Source organism: Lactuca sativa, chromosome 1, assembly GCF_002870075.4.
Source record: "Lactuca sativa cultivar Salinas chromosome 1, Lsat_Salinas_v11, whole genome shotgun sequence".
NCBI lineage: Eukaryota > Viridiplantae > Streptophyta > Magnoliopsida > Asterales > Asteraceae > Lactuca > Lactuca sativa.
In genome coordinates this window covers 46,932,748-46,952,272 of record NC_056623.2, presented here as the reverse complement: position 1 = coordinate 46,952,272, position 19,525 = coordinate 46,932,748, and the positions used below count along the sequence as shown (strand labels likewise).

Below are 19,525 nucleotides of genomic sequence, written 5' to 3'. Positions count from 1 at the left end.
ACGAGCAATTTTGATCAAACCATAGGGACGAAAAACGCAACGAAATCAAACCATAGGGACGATCCGAGTGCAAAAAAAAAGTTAGGAATCAAATGTGAAATTTTGACCAAACCGACGATTTCAATAATTTACTCAAGACTTTTTAATAATAGATGTTGACAGAATTAAAATGGGCCCTTAGACTAGACATAATGGTCTCATCCTCCTCCGCCTCATTCTCCTCTTACTCCTTCTTCTCCTCTTGGGGCCTAACCAATAAAAACAAGAACAAGGAAAATGGATCCCCTAAACAAATTTTTATCCATTATCCCTACTTATGACTAAATCCCATCTCTCGCATACATTTATCAAGGTACTTCTAAAAGTCAAAATCAAGTGTCTTTCTAATGTCTAGTTTCAGCATCATGGTCTTCTTTTTATGTTTTGCCCAATGTATAATTTCATTTAATATGATAGGACCGTTTATAAGTTAACAGACTTTACGAAAGCATTTTTGGATATTGCCTACCACCATTCAAATTACTTTCTTCAGCTTATTCGCCAAAGATTTGGCTATGATTTTGTATATGATCATAACTAGGCTAACATGATGGTAATATGACATTGATAACTATAACACTTATTTCTTTCAAAGCTTTAAATGTTATGGTTTAAAATATTTCATAACATTAAGTCATGTTTTACAAAAGCGGTCCAACAAAAACATTGTTTAAACGTATACAAGTGGGTGTTACACAATTCATATCAAACAAAAACTATAGTAAACAACTTAAGATTTACAAAATATTATGCACAAGATCCTATAAATGCTCCATTCCAACTATCATTTCATTTACTTCAAGCTTTCCCTACACAAACATTACACCTTGAGGCTAGAACTTGAGATACATGGCATTACACAAACATAAGAAAAAACGAAAATGTCTCGTGAGTTTCATGGATTTAGACACAATAATGCTTTTAAAAAGATTCACAAAAATCTTTACTTTGTTTCAAAATCATGTAATGAGTATGTATGTTATGCATGATCTAACTCTAGTGCTTTTCTTGCTACTATTGTTGACTTTGGTTATCGGTTATTTAATGATTTTGGATTTTTGTACTTAAGGCCTAATCACATTTAGTGATACCCTAAGTCTGGAACAAAACGAGAAGAACAAATCAACCTGTCTTGGCTCTCTTGTACTACGATATCTACCTCATGATGCGAGGTACCATCCCGATAAAGTCTTCTCATCGCGTTAGGGAGACATGTTTGGACCTTACTTGACACTTATGAAACTACATTCAATGTATGCATGATCACTACCATTCTTTTATGAAATTCAATCATACATAAATACCATGGTATGCATATGATATAACATAAGTTCTAAACAATTTAGTAACATTCATAACTTTGCATAAATCATATCACATACACTATAACAATACCAAGTAATAAATAATTTAGCATGCTTTGTAAACATTCCTATTTGCTTTATGAGAAAGCCTTTCAAACATTTAACCTTTGCTTTATAAGAAGTACATTTGAAAACACATAAACATTTTATATAAGACACATCACATAGTGGGGAAAAAATTCGCATGTACTCATCATGGTAGTTAGGTTGACTAAATATTTTTCCTTTTGATGATTATATTATTCCTTTGCTCTTTTAACTTCAAGTACTAGAGATTTCGCCATTCCGTTACTTTAGTACTCAGTTCATGTCTAAGATATGTTCAAATCACATATAATATGCCACTTGCATATCTTGATCATTATATAAATGCATCATGAGGTTGTATTATCAATATTATATTTTCATAACATTTAGGTTCTAAATATAATCCTCCCTACAATCTCCAATCAAGCTTGTCATGGATTAAAAGGCCTTATATTATACACTATTGGTAATACTAATTTCAAAATGCATGATAATGTCTTATTAGCTTGGTAATCTCTACTAATGATATGCTAATTGTTCTATAAACATGCTTCAAAACTCCATGTTACCAAATTACACAACTTGTACTTTTAATGTTATGCATCAAATACTAGTATAATTTCTAAACTCATGTGATTTATTCAATTAATCATTATTTCATCACTTGATGATAGGTTAATACATAATCAATAAGAGATTATCTATGGTTAATTTCATTATATGACTAAACCCTAAAGATTATGCTTCTTGATATCATCAATAAAACTTAAATTAAAACCATAGAAATGAAAGATTATAGCTTCTTACCTTGGATTCTTAACTTAGATGACAAAAGTTCCTTGATTCTCCTTTCATTCTTTGTTGAGCTCTTCATACACATATTGGTCTCTCCATAATTGCACACACATAAGTTCTAGATCTTTTTGGAAAATAATAAACCTAATATGACTTAAAACAATGCATATATAAGTGTCATACATAGTCGATATAGGGTTCCACATGTATGCTTGTAGATGAGAGAGTTAGTTATCTTGTGTTAAAATTCGATTGGCTATATCTAATCCACATGCCCTCAGTCCCACGTGCTGGTAAACTCACTAATTGACTCGTCTGAGAACTTAGCCTGTGGTTCCAAATTTGGACCTTCATAATACATTCATACAAACTCTATTAGTCCTTATTTTTCTTTCCTTGTTTAGTACTTAACAAAAGATTTCAATTGTGACATCCCCAATTTCACGGCCAGTAAAGACCGATTTGTTTATGATTTATTTTTATAAAATCAGAGTAATCTTTTGATTAAAAGAGTTGCGGAATTTGTTCCCAAAATAAAATATGATAGAATTTATCAAAACGTTTCTCAAAGAGAATGTATTTTCATTAAATAATAAAATCTCGGGATGTCATGTTCGACACAGACCAAAAGCATAAACAATATAAAATAAACCTTACAACAGTTATTCATAACTACTGATCTATAATCCAAAATCTCTCGTCAAGTCCACCAACTTACACTCTTGTGCCATCACCTGTAATGTAAAGAAAACTGAGTGGGTCAGGCTTGGGAGCCTGGTGAGCATATAGGGTTTTCAACCCATAATAATATAATTATTATATGTAATCAACAAACAATCAACCCAATTACCCATCCCCATTATCTTCTTAAGGTTTTACCCTAAGAACCAACTATCCTTCATTCATTTATTCCTAAGGAATTGGCACGAAATCCATTGCTGCCCAAGTTTATTTATCAGGTACTAAATCCATAGCTATCAGGCGCTAACTCCATAGTCATCAAGGTTCGCTTAACAAGCGCTAACTCCATAGTCACCAAGGCTTACTCAACAAGCGCTAACTCCATAGTCGCCAAGGTTCATCAAATAGGCACGAAGTCACATCGTCGCCAAGGTTTATACAATAGGCGCTAACTCCATAGTCACCAACTATCCCATCTACCCAAGTTCTACCCAACATTTTCGTAGATATAAATACTTACACAGTTTAAATTATTTAACACTAAACATCAATTCCACGCCCATCTCAAATAGACAAATAATATATAAACACATAGCACGTATTTCATAGCAAATACTTCATATTTATGTGTTAGAAGAAAGTAACTACACACTCACACCTATAAACAACAATATAATTAATACACTCAAACCATACTTGTATTATTATTGTGTTTATGAAAGGTAGTATACACTCACTTGATTAGAAGATGATCGGACAGCACTACGACTTGTAGAAGTAGTATTCTTCGGCAGATCTGGAAGATCTTCACAAAAACCGGACTCCTCGCGGGCAGAGCTTTGGCTCGGGAATTTCACTTCTCGGGATCTTCGGGGCCTCGAGACTTGCTTCGGGGCTTGGGAATGATACCGGGGCTTCGGGATATTTCTTGCACGAAAAACGATGCAAAAACGCGAGAGAAAGAAGAGAAATGAGCAATTGAATCGGCTGCACTCGACTCCCTTTTATAGGGGCTGGAAGGTCGATTTACGCAGGGCGTAAATCCTAGTTACGCGGGGCGTAACCTGGATAGGATCGCTGACTCCCCCCCTTCGGATAATATCGGCCAATATATATATAAATAAATATCGAAAATATTTAATAAACTTTAAAAATTCATATCTTCCTCATACGAACTCCGTTTTCGACGTTCTTTATATCCACGCGTAGGTGAGACTACGATCTACAACTTTCGTTTAGACTCCGTCGGCTAATTTTGACTTTATTTTTTATTATTTATTTTTAGTAGGCCGGGACAGGAAAACTCCGTTATAAAATCATAACTTCTTCATCCGACGTCCGTTTTCGCCTATCTTTTTATCGTTTTACTACAATTAATGAGATCTTCAATTCTCATTTAGATTGTTTCGGCTAAAAACCGCTCGTCTCAAATCGAGTATTCGGGCTGCATTCCGCTAAGTTGAAACTTCGAAAAATCATAACTTCCTCATACGAAGTCAGATTTGGGCATTCTTTTTATGTACGCTCATGGTTTAACGAACTCTACGACTTCATTTAGATTGCTAAGGCTAAATATCACTCTAACGTAAATTCACTTTTTACGTCGCGTTGTGTCGTGCCGGTTCTGTCGCGAAACTTCGACAGGTCATAACTTCTTCGTTATAACTCGGATTTCGGCGTTCTTTATATGTACGGAATCCTTGTAACATATACTAAACTTAGTTAAGATTATTCATTCTAAATAATCTTTTATCAAAAAATCATTTTTGACGCTTATCGTCTCTAAATTGACTAGCCCTGATCTACGGGCGTTACATCAATAGACTAATCATGCCTATAATTTGGACATCAATAAGTCATATTTTCAAGCTCCAAAGTAGGAACCTAATGTGATTTGGAACTATACCTAGACTTATAAATTTTCTTAGTCCTTTATATTTTTATTAAAATTTTTCCTTATCTTTAATTGACTATAACTTCCTCATCTGAAGTCTAATTTTTGTGAGGCTTATATCTATGGAAAGATGGTCACTTGCTCTATAACTTCTTTTAACTAATTCTTGTCTGAATGTTTACTGATTTTGAATTATTAGCCTGTGAACATGGGTGTTCACCTACTTTGCCACTTTTAGTCTTTAAAATACAATTTCAAATGACCATGTCTTTTTCATTATAAGCCTATTTTTCATGAATATTTTCTCTAAATTTTCTTTGTAGGATACAACTTTCATTTATAAGGCTACATCTCATTCATTTCAAGTCTTGAGTTATAAGGCCAAGATTGAACTAATTCTTAATATACATACTTAGACCTTATGTGCACTATTTCCACTAAAATGCACATAAAGGGTCTGATACCCACTAATTCCATAATTCCATTGTAGTGCATACAAGAGGTCTTATGTGCACAAATTTCATTTAAGTGTACACAAGGGCCTTACATATTAACATATGCATTTCATTAAACATATAGAACTTTAAACTCATTAAATTAATAAAGACTATAATAACTGAATTTACATATAATTAACATAGAAAACCGAAATACCCTTGAATCACATATATTGTTTCATACACCCTTTCTTTTCTTTCTCGGGTTACAAATTGAAAATCTATTTATCTTAAGTATACAAAATTTTTGGTATTACAATAACATATCTTGGACTTTATGAATCAAGGTGAAGAACGATTCATTTTATCCACGCGGGATAACAACAACTGATTTAAATTCCTTAAATGCATACTACTTCTTCCATGAGAAAAAAAAAAAACTATCACAATATATTTGTCTAGGTGTATCGTCCTAATTTTCACAATAATTTTTTTATTTTTATAAATCAAGATAAATACCCATTTTTCATAAGTGATAATCAAAATAAAACCATTGTTCGCAAACCAAAATCCAAAATCAGAGTAATAAGGTAAAACATAGTGGAATCTTAAAACATAAACTGTTGATGTATGTGCACAGTCACATCTTCGCCTTTCCACGATCCTTAGAAGTACTTGAAGACATTTTAGTTCGACCGCCCTCAACTCATCAAAAGATATGTCAACATATATAACAAACAGACAAAAAAGCAAACCATAATAATAGGTAACCAACTTAACTAGTCTACTTACCTAAACGCATACTGAATAAAGGAGTTGAAATCAAGACACTCGAGATTACCTAGAATAAGCTACAACACCACCAAAACCAAGCAGAGGACAATTCTTCATATCTGACTCTACTAAGGGACTTGATGGATAAATTTCATGCTTTATCCATTTTCAATTAACCTAAGTCATAAACTTAAACCCTAACTCTTAAAGTGGCCCAAAAAGACCTAAAGGCTTTACATGGATAAATTTCATGCTTTATCCAGAAATGATTCTAGGACAACAACAATCATCTAGAGTTCCCAAACTCCAAGAAATCTTAAGATAATGGGACAAAGGCAACCAAAACACCATCAAAACCTAGGTCTATGCATGGAATTTAGGAAGGTAAGGATCTTTGATACTTACAAAGGTCTAGAACTGAGGAGAATGATGCACAACTTTTGGATCTTCACTCTATATACTTTCTTTCTCAAGAATCTCCACCAAAAAGCACCAAGTACACTCAAGGGGGCTAGGGTTTACTCTCTGGAGAATGCACAAAACCCTAAAAGTTATCACCCTTAAATAGGGCCCAAGGCCTGAGACCTAGGTTTTTTAACTCCTTAGTCGCCACCGCGTCGTGATACATATCTAACTGCATTGCTACTTAATTGACAAGGTCGCATCGCGACACACTAATGTTAGTGATGTGGCATGCCGAAAACCCTACATTTCATACTTAAATAAAATTTAAATGTCAAAATACTTATACTTGGAAAACATACGTTACAACGGAGAATTTATTATAATCGCATTCTCATACTTCTTTTTTGATCTCATCATTGGACAAGGGACAATCCAAGATATTCATATAGCAAAAATGAATTTAAAATATGCAGTAGTATGAATCGGCATGTTATTGTGAGGTTCCTCGAAAAGCAACGAAAAGTAGGAAAATAAATTGTCTTTAACTAACTGAGGGTCATGTGTTAGGTTGTTTTTTATAAAATTGTTTTGATGAACTTTTATGTCTACTAGCGGGCAGAGATTAACGAAAAATATTGTTTGTTTTTTTAGAACGTTGTAGACATAAAAAGTTATGTGTCATTTTTTCCAAAAGACAAAAAAATAGTTTCTGGTTTTTGAAAACATCTTCTAAGTTAAATCCCTAATATGATATTTCTTTTTCCACTACCACCTCAGCCACATCGTCGCCACCATTCACACAACTTTCGCTGACACCTTAACCTCTGCCGCCGCCGCCACTACATTTGTCATTATGTTTAATGGTTGTATGCACACTTTGTTTGTTTGATTGATATCATTTATGATCATTGTGGTTTATATCATTTATGCACCAAAAATTATTCAAACAACCTTTTTTGTGGAATGTAAATTTTTGCTACACATCTCCTTTTGCAGATGTGAAAAAAAATTACAAATATTTTACCTCTTAAAAAACAAACAACACCTTAAAGACCTTGGTGTCATCTACCATGATGATTTCACTTGGATCTTCATTTTTCTTATTGACATAACCATGAAACACTTTCATGTTTTGCCTCCTTTCAAAATCAAGTAATTTTTTTTTGTTCTTTTAGCATCTTACGCTTCTTTTTATCAAGTGTATTTAGGTCAAAATATGCAACTCTCTTACCTATTTTTGAAATGTTTAATGTCTATCAATTTTTTTTTGACCAAATGTCATATTTTATGTCTATCTATCATGTCCACTACTCATTTGTTATGTTCTTTAACTCACTGTGATATTTTAGTAAAACACAAAACGCTGATTAAATTTTTGTAATTTATTAATCGGATTTTCAAACTGTGCTCGAAATTTATGAGTAGATGATTTTTCTTGGCCGAAATCCAAAATATAAAATGCAAGTTGGAAATTTGAATTTTATAATGTATCTTTTCATTATTTTATTATGATATAAAATTAGTTAGAAATAATATGAAATACATGATGATGGTCTAGTAAACTAAAAGGTTATTATTTTTATAATTTTTTTTTCATAAAATATCAATCAATAATTATTATATTTTATAGTTTTTAATTGTTTTTAACAGATTATTTATCTTTTAATTGTATTCAAAAGATCATCTGATTTTTTTATGTTCTTATTATAATGATATAGATTACAACCGATAAAATGGTATCAAATCTTTTATGTCAGCAACCTTTAACATGACATAATTTATTCATTGCTAACATAATGTCTATTACATTATCTTATATGATAACACCATGTCTACTATAATATCTTATATATGATATAATTACCCGTTTGAATAATATGAACAAAGAAAAAAAAACGGTATTATTAAATACAACTAAAAAACAAATGACCTAAGAAACGGATTTTGTATTATTGGTTTTCAAACATTATTTTTTTATTTTTTTTTTTGTACATATCTCGTATACATCTATTTTTGTGAATATCCGGTGTATTAAAGATATTAGAGAAAAAGGAAAGCGGGCCGATCCACATGGCACCGCCGTACATGGTCGTTGCAGACCGAAAATAGAAGTTGAAAAGTTTCCATTAGTCAGCACCATTTGTCTGCAATTAGATGTAAACAATCTCCTCCATCAAGCCACCTTTATTTCTAATGGCACCACCATTCTTACTTTGCTTCTTCTTCATCTTCTTTCTCCTCGCATCTCGATCAATCGAATCCCAAAAACATGCCGCTGCTGCGCTCTTCGTCTTCGGAGACTCGTTCTTCGATCCTGGAAATAACAACTACATTAACACCACCACTCTCGACCAGTCTAATTTTCCTCCATACGGCGAAACATTCTTCCGCTTCCCCACCGGCCGCTTCTCCGACGGCCGTATCATTCCTGATTTCATCTGTAAGCTAGTCTTTTTGTTTTCTATTATCTATCTAACTTCCCAGATTCCGTTTCTTAATCATAACTACTATTTTCCATAATCATGAAAAAGTGAAGTACGCCAAGTTGCCCTTGATTCCGCCGTATATGGAGCCTAACAGCCGGAGGTATTACAAGATCGGAGCCAACTTTGCATCCGCAGGAGCAGGTGCTCTTGTTGAAACGTTTCAGGGATCGGTACGTAATTATTTTTTAGTGCAGAAACAACAAGTAATATCATATTCAACAAACATAACTTTAAAGCATATTCAAACAAAGCTTTAGTTATTGTAAGATTTCCGGAGCAGATTTTATGCAGTTATCTTCGCTATTATCACAAATTATATATTATTTTAAGTTCTTGAGATTAAAAAGATGATCAATTTTTAGATTTTTTTTATGGTTCCATGATGGAAAAAGGAAAGTAGTTTGAAGATTTGCCTTTTTAACTGGTAAGTGAACATTTTAGACCACTCATTGTGTTGGGTGTAATACCAACCAAATCACTTTCTGAAGTTGACCCCCCACCTTTGCCAAATTTACCAACATAAACTACAATTAATTAATTTCAGAAATTGAATCTACAAAATCACATGGTCAGAGTGCAGTTCACATGGAAGATAGAATAGTCAACCAAGTTCGATTGTGGAAAACCACATCTATTAAAGATTTAATTAATCCAGCTTTTTTTAATTAATGGAAATAATAGTAAATAGGGTATATGGATACCCATATCTTTAGGAAATCCACTTTGTTAACTGTAAACAGATTCCTGTGTGCCAATAATCTTTTTCTAATAGTTAATGCTTATCAGAAAAAGATTTTGAAATTATAGAAACAAAGGTGTGAACAAAAAGTATCAAGAAACCTTTTTTTTTTTTTTTTTTTTGTTTATCAAGTGGAAGAATGCATGTGGTGTGGGTAGGAAAGTTGCAGGGACAAAACTGATAGGTCCAACATATGTTTCAGGCTAAACTCCAATTTTAATAACACAAGTAGCTAGAGGTCGGTAATGGTCCTATTTTTCAACTCTTAGTGCTATAGTAGTACTAATAGATGATGGATACATGTGATTTTGTAAATATAGAACTAAAGCATCATGTCATTCATTGTGTCACTTTCATCAAAGTCTTTAAAAAATATTTAAAAAAGATATGATTTTTAATTGTTGACAGGTAATCAGTCTTCAAACCCAGTTAAGCAATCACAAGAAGGTGGTGAATCGATTGAGAAAGATTTATGGGAATATTGAGGCTAGTGACACATTGTCAAAAGCTGTCTATTTGTTTAGCATTGGAACAAACGATTACGCAAGCCCATACTTGATTACCAACTCCACTAATTTCACGTCAACATACTCCAACTCCCTCCTTGTAAAAATTGTTCTTGGCAATTTAACAACCGCTATAAAAGTAAGCATGTATATGTATAACAACTCTTTAATACACAATAATGGAGTATATTCAAGATTTGACATTAAGTGCTTACAATTTGGACAGGAGTTGCACAAAAGAGGAGGCAGAAAATTTGGGTTTCTGAATTTGGGTCCATTGGGTTGTATTCCAGGGATGAGGATACTTCTTAATCCATTAAGTGAATCCGTTGGGTGTGTAAAGGAGGCTTCATTGCTAGCAAAACTACATAACCAAGAGCTTGCAAAGTTGCTAAAAAGATTAGCAAAGCAACTGCATGGATTCAAATATTCGCTATACGACTTCAGTAGCAATATCAAGCATAGAATAAAACATCCATCCATATACGGTATATATGTGCAACATTGTGTGTTAAAGATTATTTGAATTAAAGTGACATGTGATTGACAAAATTATGTTTTATGTTTAGGTTACAAGGAAGGGAAAGCGGCGTGTTGTGGGACAGGGCGGTTTAGAGGAACGTTTAGTTGTGGAGGGAGGAGGCCGGTGAAAGAATTTGAAGTGTGCGAGAATCCTAAAGAGTATGTGTTTTGGGACTCTTATCATTTCACTGAAAGAGTTTATGAAGAAATGGCCCATGAAATGTGGAACAAAGAAGCAAGTAGAGGAACTTACAATCTCAAAGCTCTCTTCCAATGACCATGATAATTTCCCATCTTTCTAGGTTAATTAAGCTTCTAATATATATAGAAATTTTAATTCTATCAACTTCATTTTAGATCACATCCTTGACCTTATTTTGTAAAGAAAAGGGACATGTTATATAGATTGAAATTATAAGTTTTATGTGTGTGCTTGTTAAAACTTGTGGCTACACTGCTATAGTTTGTAGCTTTAACCCTAAAACATAGTTTGGTTCTTTGAGTCCATGAATAGACGTTAAACCTACGAAACATACATTGAAAATGATGATTTCATTTTGATTCGGAGAAATTGGTGCATGAGGAATAGTCATCCTCACTAGGAGAATTATGAGAGAGCAAAGTTAGATTGTTTTTTTAGAATTTCGTTCGACCAAAGCAATATGCTTTTCGATTTGGGTTTATGGGACATATTGTAATCATGTTCGTACTCTCTTTCAGGGATTTCTCATGCAGTTTTAGAATTTAGTGGGTTTACACCAAAGTTAATGTAGCTTTCTCATTTCCAGATACATGTTTAAATAAATATATCATCCGCTTCTTAGGTAGACATACACAATTGTATCGTTAGGTTTGTTTGGTATGTTTGCAACGCCACTGGCATAGTGTCTACATGGACACATCTCCACGCCGTGCACACAATCTTGGTGGCAACATGGAGGCTCAATAGCGTGGCCATGCGTGGCATGTGCAATGTGAAGCAACTCAAAGGAGACAAATGTGACATCCCAAATTCACGGTCAGTTTAAAAATTGATCTATGCTTATTTGAAAATCAGAATATCCTTTTTAAAGAATAATATTGCGGAATTTATTTCCAGAAAACATGATAAATATATTATCAAAGCATTTCCGAAGAAATGTATTTTTTTATATTAAAACTTTGGGTTGTCATCGTCAATACAGACACATAAATAGACCTTACATTCATTTACACTAGTGATTTACATCTCCTTTAATCTCTCAGTGTAATGCAGCTTCGTATCGATACATGTGATACAAGTAATCTGAGTGGGTCAGGATGGGAAACATGGTGAGTACATAGGGTTTTCAACCCACAAAAATATAATTATTATGTTTAATCATCAAACAATCAACCTAATTACTCATCCTCATTATCTTCTTTATTCTTAAGGATCTACCCTAAGAATCAGTTATCCTTCATTCATTCATTCCTAAGGATTATCCTAAGGAATAGACATGAAGTCTATCGCTACCGATGCTGTCATGGTTTATATAACAGGTAGTAAGTCCATAGCTACCGATGTTAGGCACATTTGTCAGTGTTCTTTCATGAGGCACTAAATTCATAGCTTTCAGGGTTTTTAGAATACATCTGATGAACACGTAGCTCAAAAGTTAGGCAAAATTGCCAATATTATCCATTAGGCGCAGCTGCCAGGATATTTAGAGTACATCTGGTGAACACGTAGTTCAAAAACACTTACAGGTTGCGAGTCTACTAGCGTTCCATTGGACTGTCTAGAAGAGTATGTGGTCTTCATCTATAGTCTGCTAGATGACATCATCGTTAAGGTCAAGGCTTCTCATCATCTTACACCTCTCATCGTCTATATCATCTTTCATCTCTCGCCTTTTACATCAACTTTCATCTATCGATCTTTACCCAATATATTTATAGGTATAAAAATACATATACAGTTTAAATCAAGTAAAACATATATAAATCGTTCATCCATCATAGATATTAAGAACACAAATAATATGCACACATAGCACGTAATTTATATTTAATACTTCAGATCTATGTGTAAGATGAAAGTAACTATGAACTCACTTGTTTAAGTGATGATTCCAAACTCGGGCAGCGCTTCGCTTCTAACAATTCTATTTTCCTTCGACGGAACGTAGTATCATTACCACTAGATTTTAGTCTAATATTTATCGCGACTATTTATGAGCAATATTGTTTTATAAGTGTTAAACAATACTTTTCAACCACTATGTACAGACAGGGTCCAGACATGAAACACTGGAGGGCATGACCATTTTGGCATTATAACACTTCTAAAATCCAACAACCCTATGCGGCCCTTCAAACCAGATTCATCGTATCGCGAGTAGTGAAAATATATTATAATAACACTTTGTATATTATATTTTATAATATATTTATTGTTTATAAGTTCATAATAACGATATTGAACTTAAACATAAGCTATACTTGAAGTAGGGTAAACATAACTCACTTACCGAGAGGTTTGGCTAAGAACTGGGCTATGCGGGGGCAGAACTTCCGAGCCGAAAGCTCTTCTTCTCAGATCCTTCTGGCGCTCTGGGGCTTTCCTCTAGTAATTAGAAGTTACTAGGGCTTTGAGAGAGGTTTAGAGAGAAGTTAGAGAGAGAGAGAGAGAGAGAGAGAGAGAAAGAAAGAAAGAAAGAAAGATAAGAGTTATGGTGTCAGGAAAAAGGGTGAGCTTCGCATGGTATTTCAGGCTGAAAAATGGCCCAAATCGTCGAGTTGAGTGCCAAGTGTCATCATCCGGTGGCAAGGCATAGGGAGGAAGCAATGGTCCAGATTAAGCCACGTCACCCTCTTCGTAGCAGCACCCTTCTGTCTTCTAAATTCCACAACTTTCTCATACGAGCTCCGTTTTCGACATTCTTTATATCTACGCATAGGTATTGACAAGATCTACAACTCTTCTTTTGACTCTGCCGGCTAATTCTCGACCAATTTTAAATTTAGCAGTATGAGAAGATTATAATGTTAACGACCTTGTAAATTTCATAACTTCTACATACGAACTTCGTTTTCGACTGTCTTTTATCACTGAACTCCTATTAATGAGATCCTCAATTCTCATTTAGGTTGTGTCGGCTAAAAATTGACCGATCAAAAATTCGATTTTCGGGCTGTGCACTGCTATGCGAAATCTTAGAAAAATCATAACTTCCTCATATGAAGTCAGATTTGGACGTTCTTTTTATGTACATTCTCGGTTTAACGTATGCTACGACTTTTGTTTAGATTGTTAAGGCTAAAAGGTAATTTATCAAAAATTCACTTTTTACGTTACGTGTTGTCGTGTCGGTTTAGCCGTAAAACTTCGACGAGTCATAACTTCTTCGTTTTAATTCGGATTTCAGCGTTCTTTATATGTGTGGAACCTTTGTGACATATACATTAACCTGGTTAAGATTATTTATTCTAAATAATCTTTTATCAAAAAGTCATTTTTGACGTTTTTTGTCTCTAAATTGACTAGCTTGAATCTGCGAGTGTTACAACAAATGAGACCGTTTGTTAAATAAATGAAAATTAAAATTAATTTGGTGATGTGGAATGGGTAGTATCCTATAGGGGTTCGTATGGATATAGTGATGATGTAGTGCAGAGACTGTTTATTAAATAATTGAAAAGTAAACTAATTTAGTGATGTGGAGTGGTTAATATCTCATAGGATGTGTGTGGATATGGTAATGATGTAGCGTTAAGATGACGACAATTTTGATACGATAGGGTGACATATATACTTGATAGCATTAGTGGAATCATGTTGTCCTTTTTTTTTTGCAAGGTTGATTTCACGTAGTGAATTGCTTTATTTGGTTAGTATTTATTTTTATTGTGATATATGTAATGATATGAAATCGTAACACCCAAATGATGCATGTAGACCATATCCTCCCTAATAAATGAAAATAGTTTTGTCATATGTCACTCTCTCTTTAACTTGGACACATGTCATTTTTTTGTATTTTTGAATAAATGTTTTTTCCATGTGTCATTTTCTCATTGTTTATCTTTTTTAGTTAACACATCATATTTACACCTCAATTAATAATTGCCTTATTTGAAAATAACCATTAAATTACAATATTACAACTCATATACTATTGAATATGTTTCCTTTTAAATTCAAATTTTAAATTTCAAATTTCAAATTTCAAATTTAAATAAATTTTTGTTTAAACCTTCATATTTTATTTTTTTTGTTTTATCCAACCCGTATAACATACTGGTCACACAACTAGTTTTTGATAAAAAAAAATGATATAAAGTCTTGTAAATACCTTAAATCAGGAGTTTTCACGAACCAAAATTCAAGCGGCACTCTTTTGATCCCTTGTTTGGCATTTTATTTAGAACATAACATGTCATTAGCATGGCATCTCCCCAAAACCATCATTGAGTCCCGAGTAAGAAAGCATTGAGTTAGTTATTTCTTTCAAAATTCGATTTTTTATATGTATAAGAAGCCATTGTTTTGATACAAAAATTAAATATTCTACTAATCTTTTTACCTATATAAAATAATGACACATTGAATCCACAAATTTTTTATCTTCATCCCCTCTCTTAATTCCACTTGTCTTGATCTAATGAATAGAAAAATAAATTGGAATTAAAGGTAGAATGATATTTGATTTTTCTTCATGTATAGTTCCAAATAATCGGAATTCATATAAGGTTGGAGGGAGTAGTGACACAAGAACAGTGCTCCCTTTTCTGCCATGTAGGTGTCATATCAATTATATCACACTTTGTTTGGTTCTTTACCATACCTAAGGACTAGGATGTGGGAACCTAGGGAGAGAGAGAGAGAGAGAGAGAGAGAGAGAGAGAAGGAAAGATGAAAGAAATGAGAGAAATACAACATAAATTATGAAATGTTTGATCAAAACGCATCCAAGATCGCATAGGAAGGCGGTGGTGTTTTCCTACTTACGTGACATTGAATGTGGTCAAATTGTATACCACTCCCCCATAGTCTAATATCCACCTCAATGAGTTCATAAACATCCATCAACAATCTTTGTTGTAACTCAATTTTAGGTTTGGAATTTTTAAATTTATCTAACACTTTGTATTTTTTTTTAAGTAATAAATAAATATAACAAAAACGTGATGAATCATTTATAAAACTCACCACACATTTTTTATTCCATAAAGGAGTATAATGAAAATCACATAAATTACTCTAATCAAAAATCAAAGTCCTGCAAATGGCACGACGATTGACAACTATCTAATCATGATCGATATCAAGCTCATCTTATTGTATATTTTATACCATCAAATTTGCATTAGGTCATAATTTCGATCCCCTTTCAAACTAATTAAACATGATCATCAAATTCACTCTTTTAATCTAACATACAAATTTTGAACTTGATTAGGATTTAATTGGTGAACTGAATCACTTTGTGAGTGCTCTGTCCTTTTTATTAATATGTGTTACTTTAAAAGACTCAGTAAATTGAGGAAATAGTTATTTGATAGATTTAAATTAACATTTATCTTTAAAATGATATATATCATGAAAGAAACGTTGGCGAACAATGTTTTATGAACAAAAAATGCAAAGACAAAAATACACGCATATATTAAAGAGAAAATTAGAGCCATAAATTTTGACAAAATAGGACATACTTTAATTGGGATATCGTTATCCCCCAGTCTTGTTGACCCATCTAGTTGTGGCGGCTGGATTGGGTCGAGTCAAAAATGCGATCCAAGAATAGAACGACACATTCATTTAATTTCACCCATAAAAACGCCGGCAAGCTAACTTAACTTGATGATCAGCTTTAGACATATGGCCGTTGCAGTAGCTGTTTCATGTCTCTTGATACTTACAGTTTGCCAGATTTCTCAGGCGCATTTCAACAAACACATTGCGCTCTTCGTTTTCGGTGATTCGCTATACGATCCTGGAAACAACAACTACATAAACACAACTCCCGAATTCCAGGCGAATTTTTTCCCGTATGGCGAATCATACTTCAATCCTCCAAGTGGAAGATTCTCCGATGGTCGACTCATCCCTGATTTCGTCGGTGAGAATATTTACAAACAACCGCCTATCTCTTTTTCTTCCTCATTCCTAACTCACCTTCTATCAAACAGCTGAGTTAGCGAAACTGCCTCTCATTCCTGCGTATCTCGATCCCCGGAATAAGGAATTCGTGTATGGAGCAAACTTTGCGTCGGGAGGCGCTGGTGCGTTAGTCGAAAGCCATGCTGGATTTGTATGCGTCCTTTCGTTTCCATGAATTCTATTTAAATTTCCTCATCTATTGATTCCATATATAAATTGGTGTAGGTAGTTGACCTAAAAACACAGTTACAGTATTTCCGCGATTTAGAGAAACAATTTAGACAGAATTTAGGCGATTCGGAAGCCGAACAGCTGTTATCCGATGCCGTCTACTTGTTCAGCTGTGGAGGCAACGACTATCTGAGCCCCGTCGGCAACAACGAGAGTATTCTTTATCCATATACACATGAAGAGTACGTGGGAATGGTGATCGGAAACTTGACTGATGTGTTCAAGGTAATCAAATAACAAATATTTCGTTCCTTTTTAATTACCTCGATTCTCAAATTCCAGATCTTCAATTCTTTTTTAAAAAGGGGATCCATGAAAGAGGAGGAAGGAAAATTGGAATCGTTACAGTCCCGCCAATAGGGTGTTGGCCAAGCGTTCGTGCAGGACGACCAGACAATACTTGCAGCGAAGAAATTGACATCATCGTAAGCCTACACAACCAGGAACTTTCACAGAAACTTCAAGAGCTCGAGAACCAATTGGAAGGATTCATGTATGCAAAGTACGATCTGAATACAGCCATTAGAAAAAGGATGAAGAACCCATCAAAATATGGTATTGCTCAATACCCATATCTTTCATTGTTTTGAATTTATAAACTTCCATTGATTTTGAATTTTGAATTTTGAATTGAAGGTTTCAAGGTAGGAGACAGTGCGTGTTGTGGTAGTGGTCCTTTTGGTGGGATTTATAGTTGTGGAGGGAAAAGAGGAGTGAAGGAGTTTAAATTGTGTAAAAATGCTAGTGATTATTTTTTCTTTGATTCTAATCATCCTAATGAAGTTGCGAGCCAACAATTCGCAAATATGTTTTGGAACGGAGATTCTAGTGTCACGTCGCCATACAATCTAAAAGCCTTGTTTAAAGGTATACTGACATACTAAAGAATGTCAATTGTCAAATTTATTTTGGCTACTCTATTTATATACAAGATATAAATAACTAAATTAACTAAATTCAGTCCCATAACTAATGAGTTGGTATTTAATCTCTCAATTTGATATTTATAACTTTACGAGTTATTATTATTTTTTTTTTCTAATAAAAGTTGTTGCTTTCACTATAGGAAAACAATTGCCAACTTCCTCGGGCAAATTAGATCTTTGAGACTGAGTCGAGTGTGCTTTGTTGTATACCACAGGTAGTATCCTGTCATATTTGTATTTGTGAATGTACACGTGTCATACTAGTCTTGGATTGAAAAGTGTACAAGTGGCATACGTACAAGTGGGTTGGAGTTTTTATCTACTCTAATAAATTAAAATCTTTTTGTCACATGTCACATTCTTATTAATTTGGCCATATGTCATTTCGTGGTTATTTTCAATTAAATTTTTTCCACATGGCATTTAGTGGTTTTTTCTATTTTATTAAATTTTACATAACATTTATAATATTTAAATGTAATAATTGCAATAAATTTGATAATAAATGCATATCAATTTCAATAATTGACTTTCCTTCTAATTTCAACATATTTAAATTAAAACATTATTAGTTTTCTTTGTTTATTTATCTAAATTATTTTTTTTTAATTTAAAAGACAAAAAGAACACTTTAATTTTAATAATTTAAAATTTTTCTAATTTTTCTTATAAATTCAAATTTTTTCAAATGTTTAGCATTTTCATGACTTTTTTTTCTTAAATAAACCCATATTATATGTATGGATTTTATACCTTAGTATGTTATAAAAGTAAAGTTATAAACAAAATTTGTTAAGGAGTAGATTGTGGAGGACAAAAAGTCATGGTCTAACCTTCAATCATAACCAAACTTAAAAGACGTGACACGTTCAACAACTATTGGCTTCCATCGCTTTCAAAATTATATTTACAAATATTTAATTATGTGATATTTGTTCAATTTAATACTAGTTTTGAATGTTTAAAATGAGAATAGTATGATTTTTAAATCGATCAAAATTCAACCATTTTTTGTAGTTCAAGATGATGATGTCATACTTATCGTTATTTGTTAAAACGCATGCTTCCTAAATATGGTTTTTTACTCTTGTTATTCAGCATTTTATTTATAAAAATTTTATAGATATCTACTAGTTTTGTACGACTATTATAATAAAGATTTGTTTTAACTTGTGTAACTAATATGAAATCGCTTACCCTGTTTTCCAGAGTTCTTTTTAAGAAGGGAATTGAAAAGAAATGGAAATAAATGATTAACAAAATCAAAATGTTGTTTCTTAGTTTTTTAATGAAAAATAATTGAAAAAGGTGGATTGATAATCTTCTCTCCTAACTATTTGCCAAAAGCAGACAGATTTTGAGAAAAAATAATCCAGTATAAATATAAGGTTTTACTATTTACCATTCACAGGGCCGTTCCAAACATATTTTGGGCCCAGGGCGAGAGAAAAAAATGGGCCCTTAAAAAACACAAATGTCATCAAGTTTTTTATAATAAATCAATAATTAAAAGAAAATTATTTGTATTATCTTTTAAATATAACAATTTCCATAAAAAAATTAGGCCCCTTTAAA

General features: G+C 33.0%; 2 protein-coding genes across 3 annotated transcripts; both read left to right on the top strand.

Annotated features, from left to right (window-relative positions):
• Positions 1-8,426: 8,426 nt before the first annotated feature.
• LOC111882505 (GDSL esterase/lipase 5) lies at positions 8,427-11,097 on the top strand. 2 transcript variants are annotated; one of them, XM_042900535.2, is made up of 5 exons: positions 8,427-8,856; positions 8,953-9,072; positions 10,050-10,286; positions 10,374-10,635; positions 10,717-11,097. In XM_042900535.2, exons 1-5 carry the CDS (start codon positions 8,686-8,688, stop codon positions 10,944-10,946), a joined length of 1,020 nt encoding a protein of 339 aa, XP_042756469.1. In that variant the 5' UTR covers positions 8,427-8,685; the 3' UTR covers positions 10,947-11,097. The 2 variants fall into 2 exon arrangements, with proteins under 2 accessions (XP_042756469.1, XP_023734639.1); XM_023878871.3 differs by having other exon boundaries at positions 8,430-8,856; positions 8,948-9,072.
• Positions 11,098-16,232: 5,135 nt separating this feature from the next.
• Positions 16,233-18,301, top strand: LOC111882496 (GDSL lipase). The gene is made up of 6 exons (XM_023878865.3): positions 16,233-16,752; positions 16,823-16,944; positions 17,019-17,249; positions 17,330-17,579; positions 17,661-17,891; positions 18,091-18,301. Exons 1-6 carry the CDS (start codon positions 16,494-16,496, stop codon positions 18,129-18,131), a joined length of 1,134 nt encoding a protein of 377 aa, XP_023734633.1. The 5' UTR covers positions 16,233-16,493; the 3' UTR covers positions 18,132-18,301.
• The last annotated feature ends 1,224 nt before the right edge of the window (positions 18,302-19,525 follow it).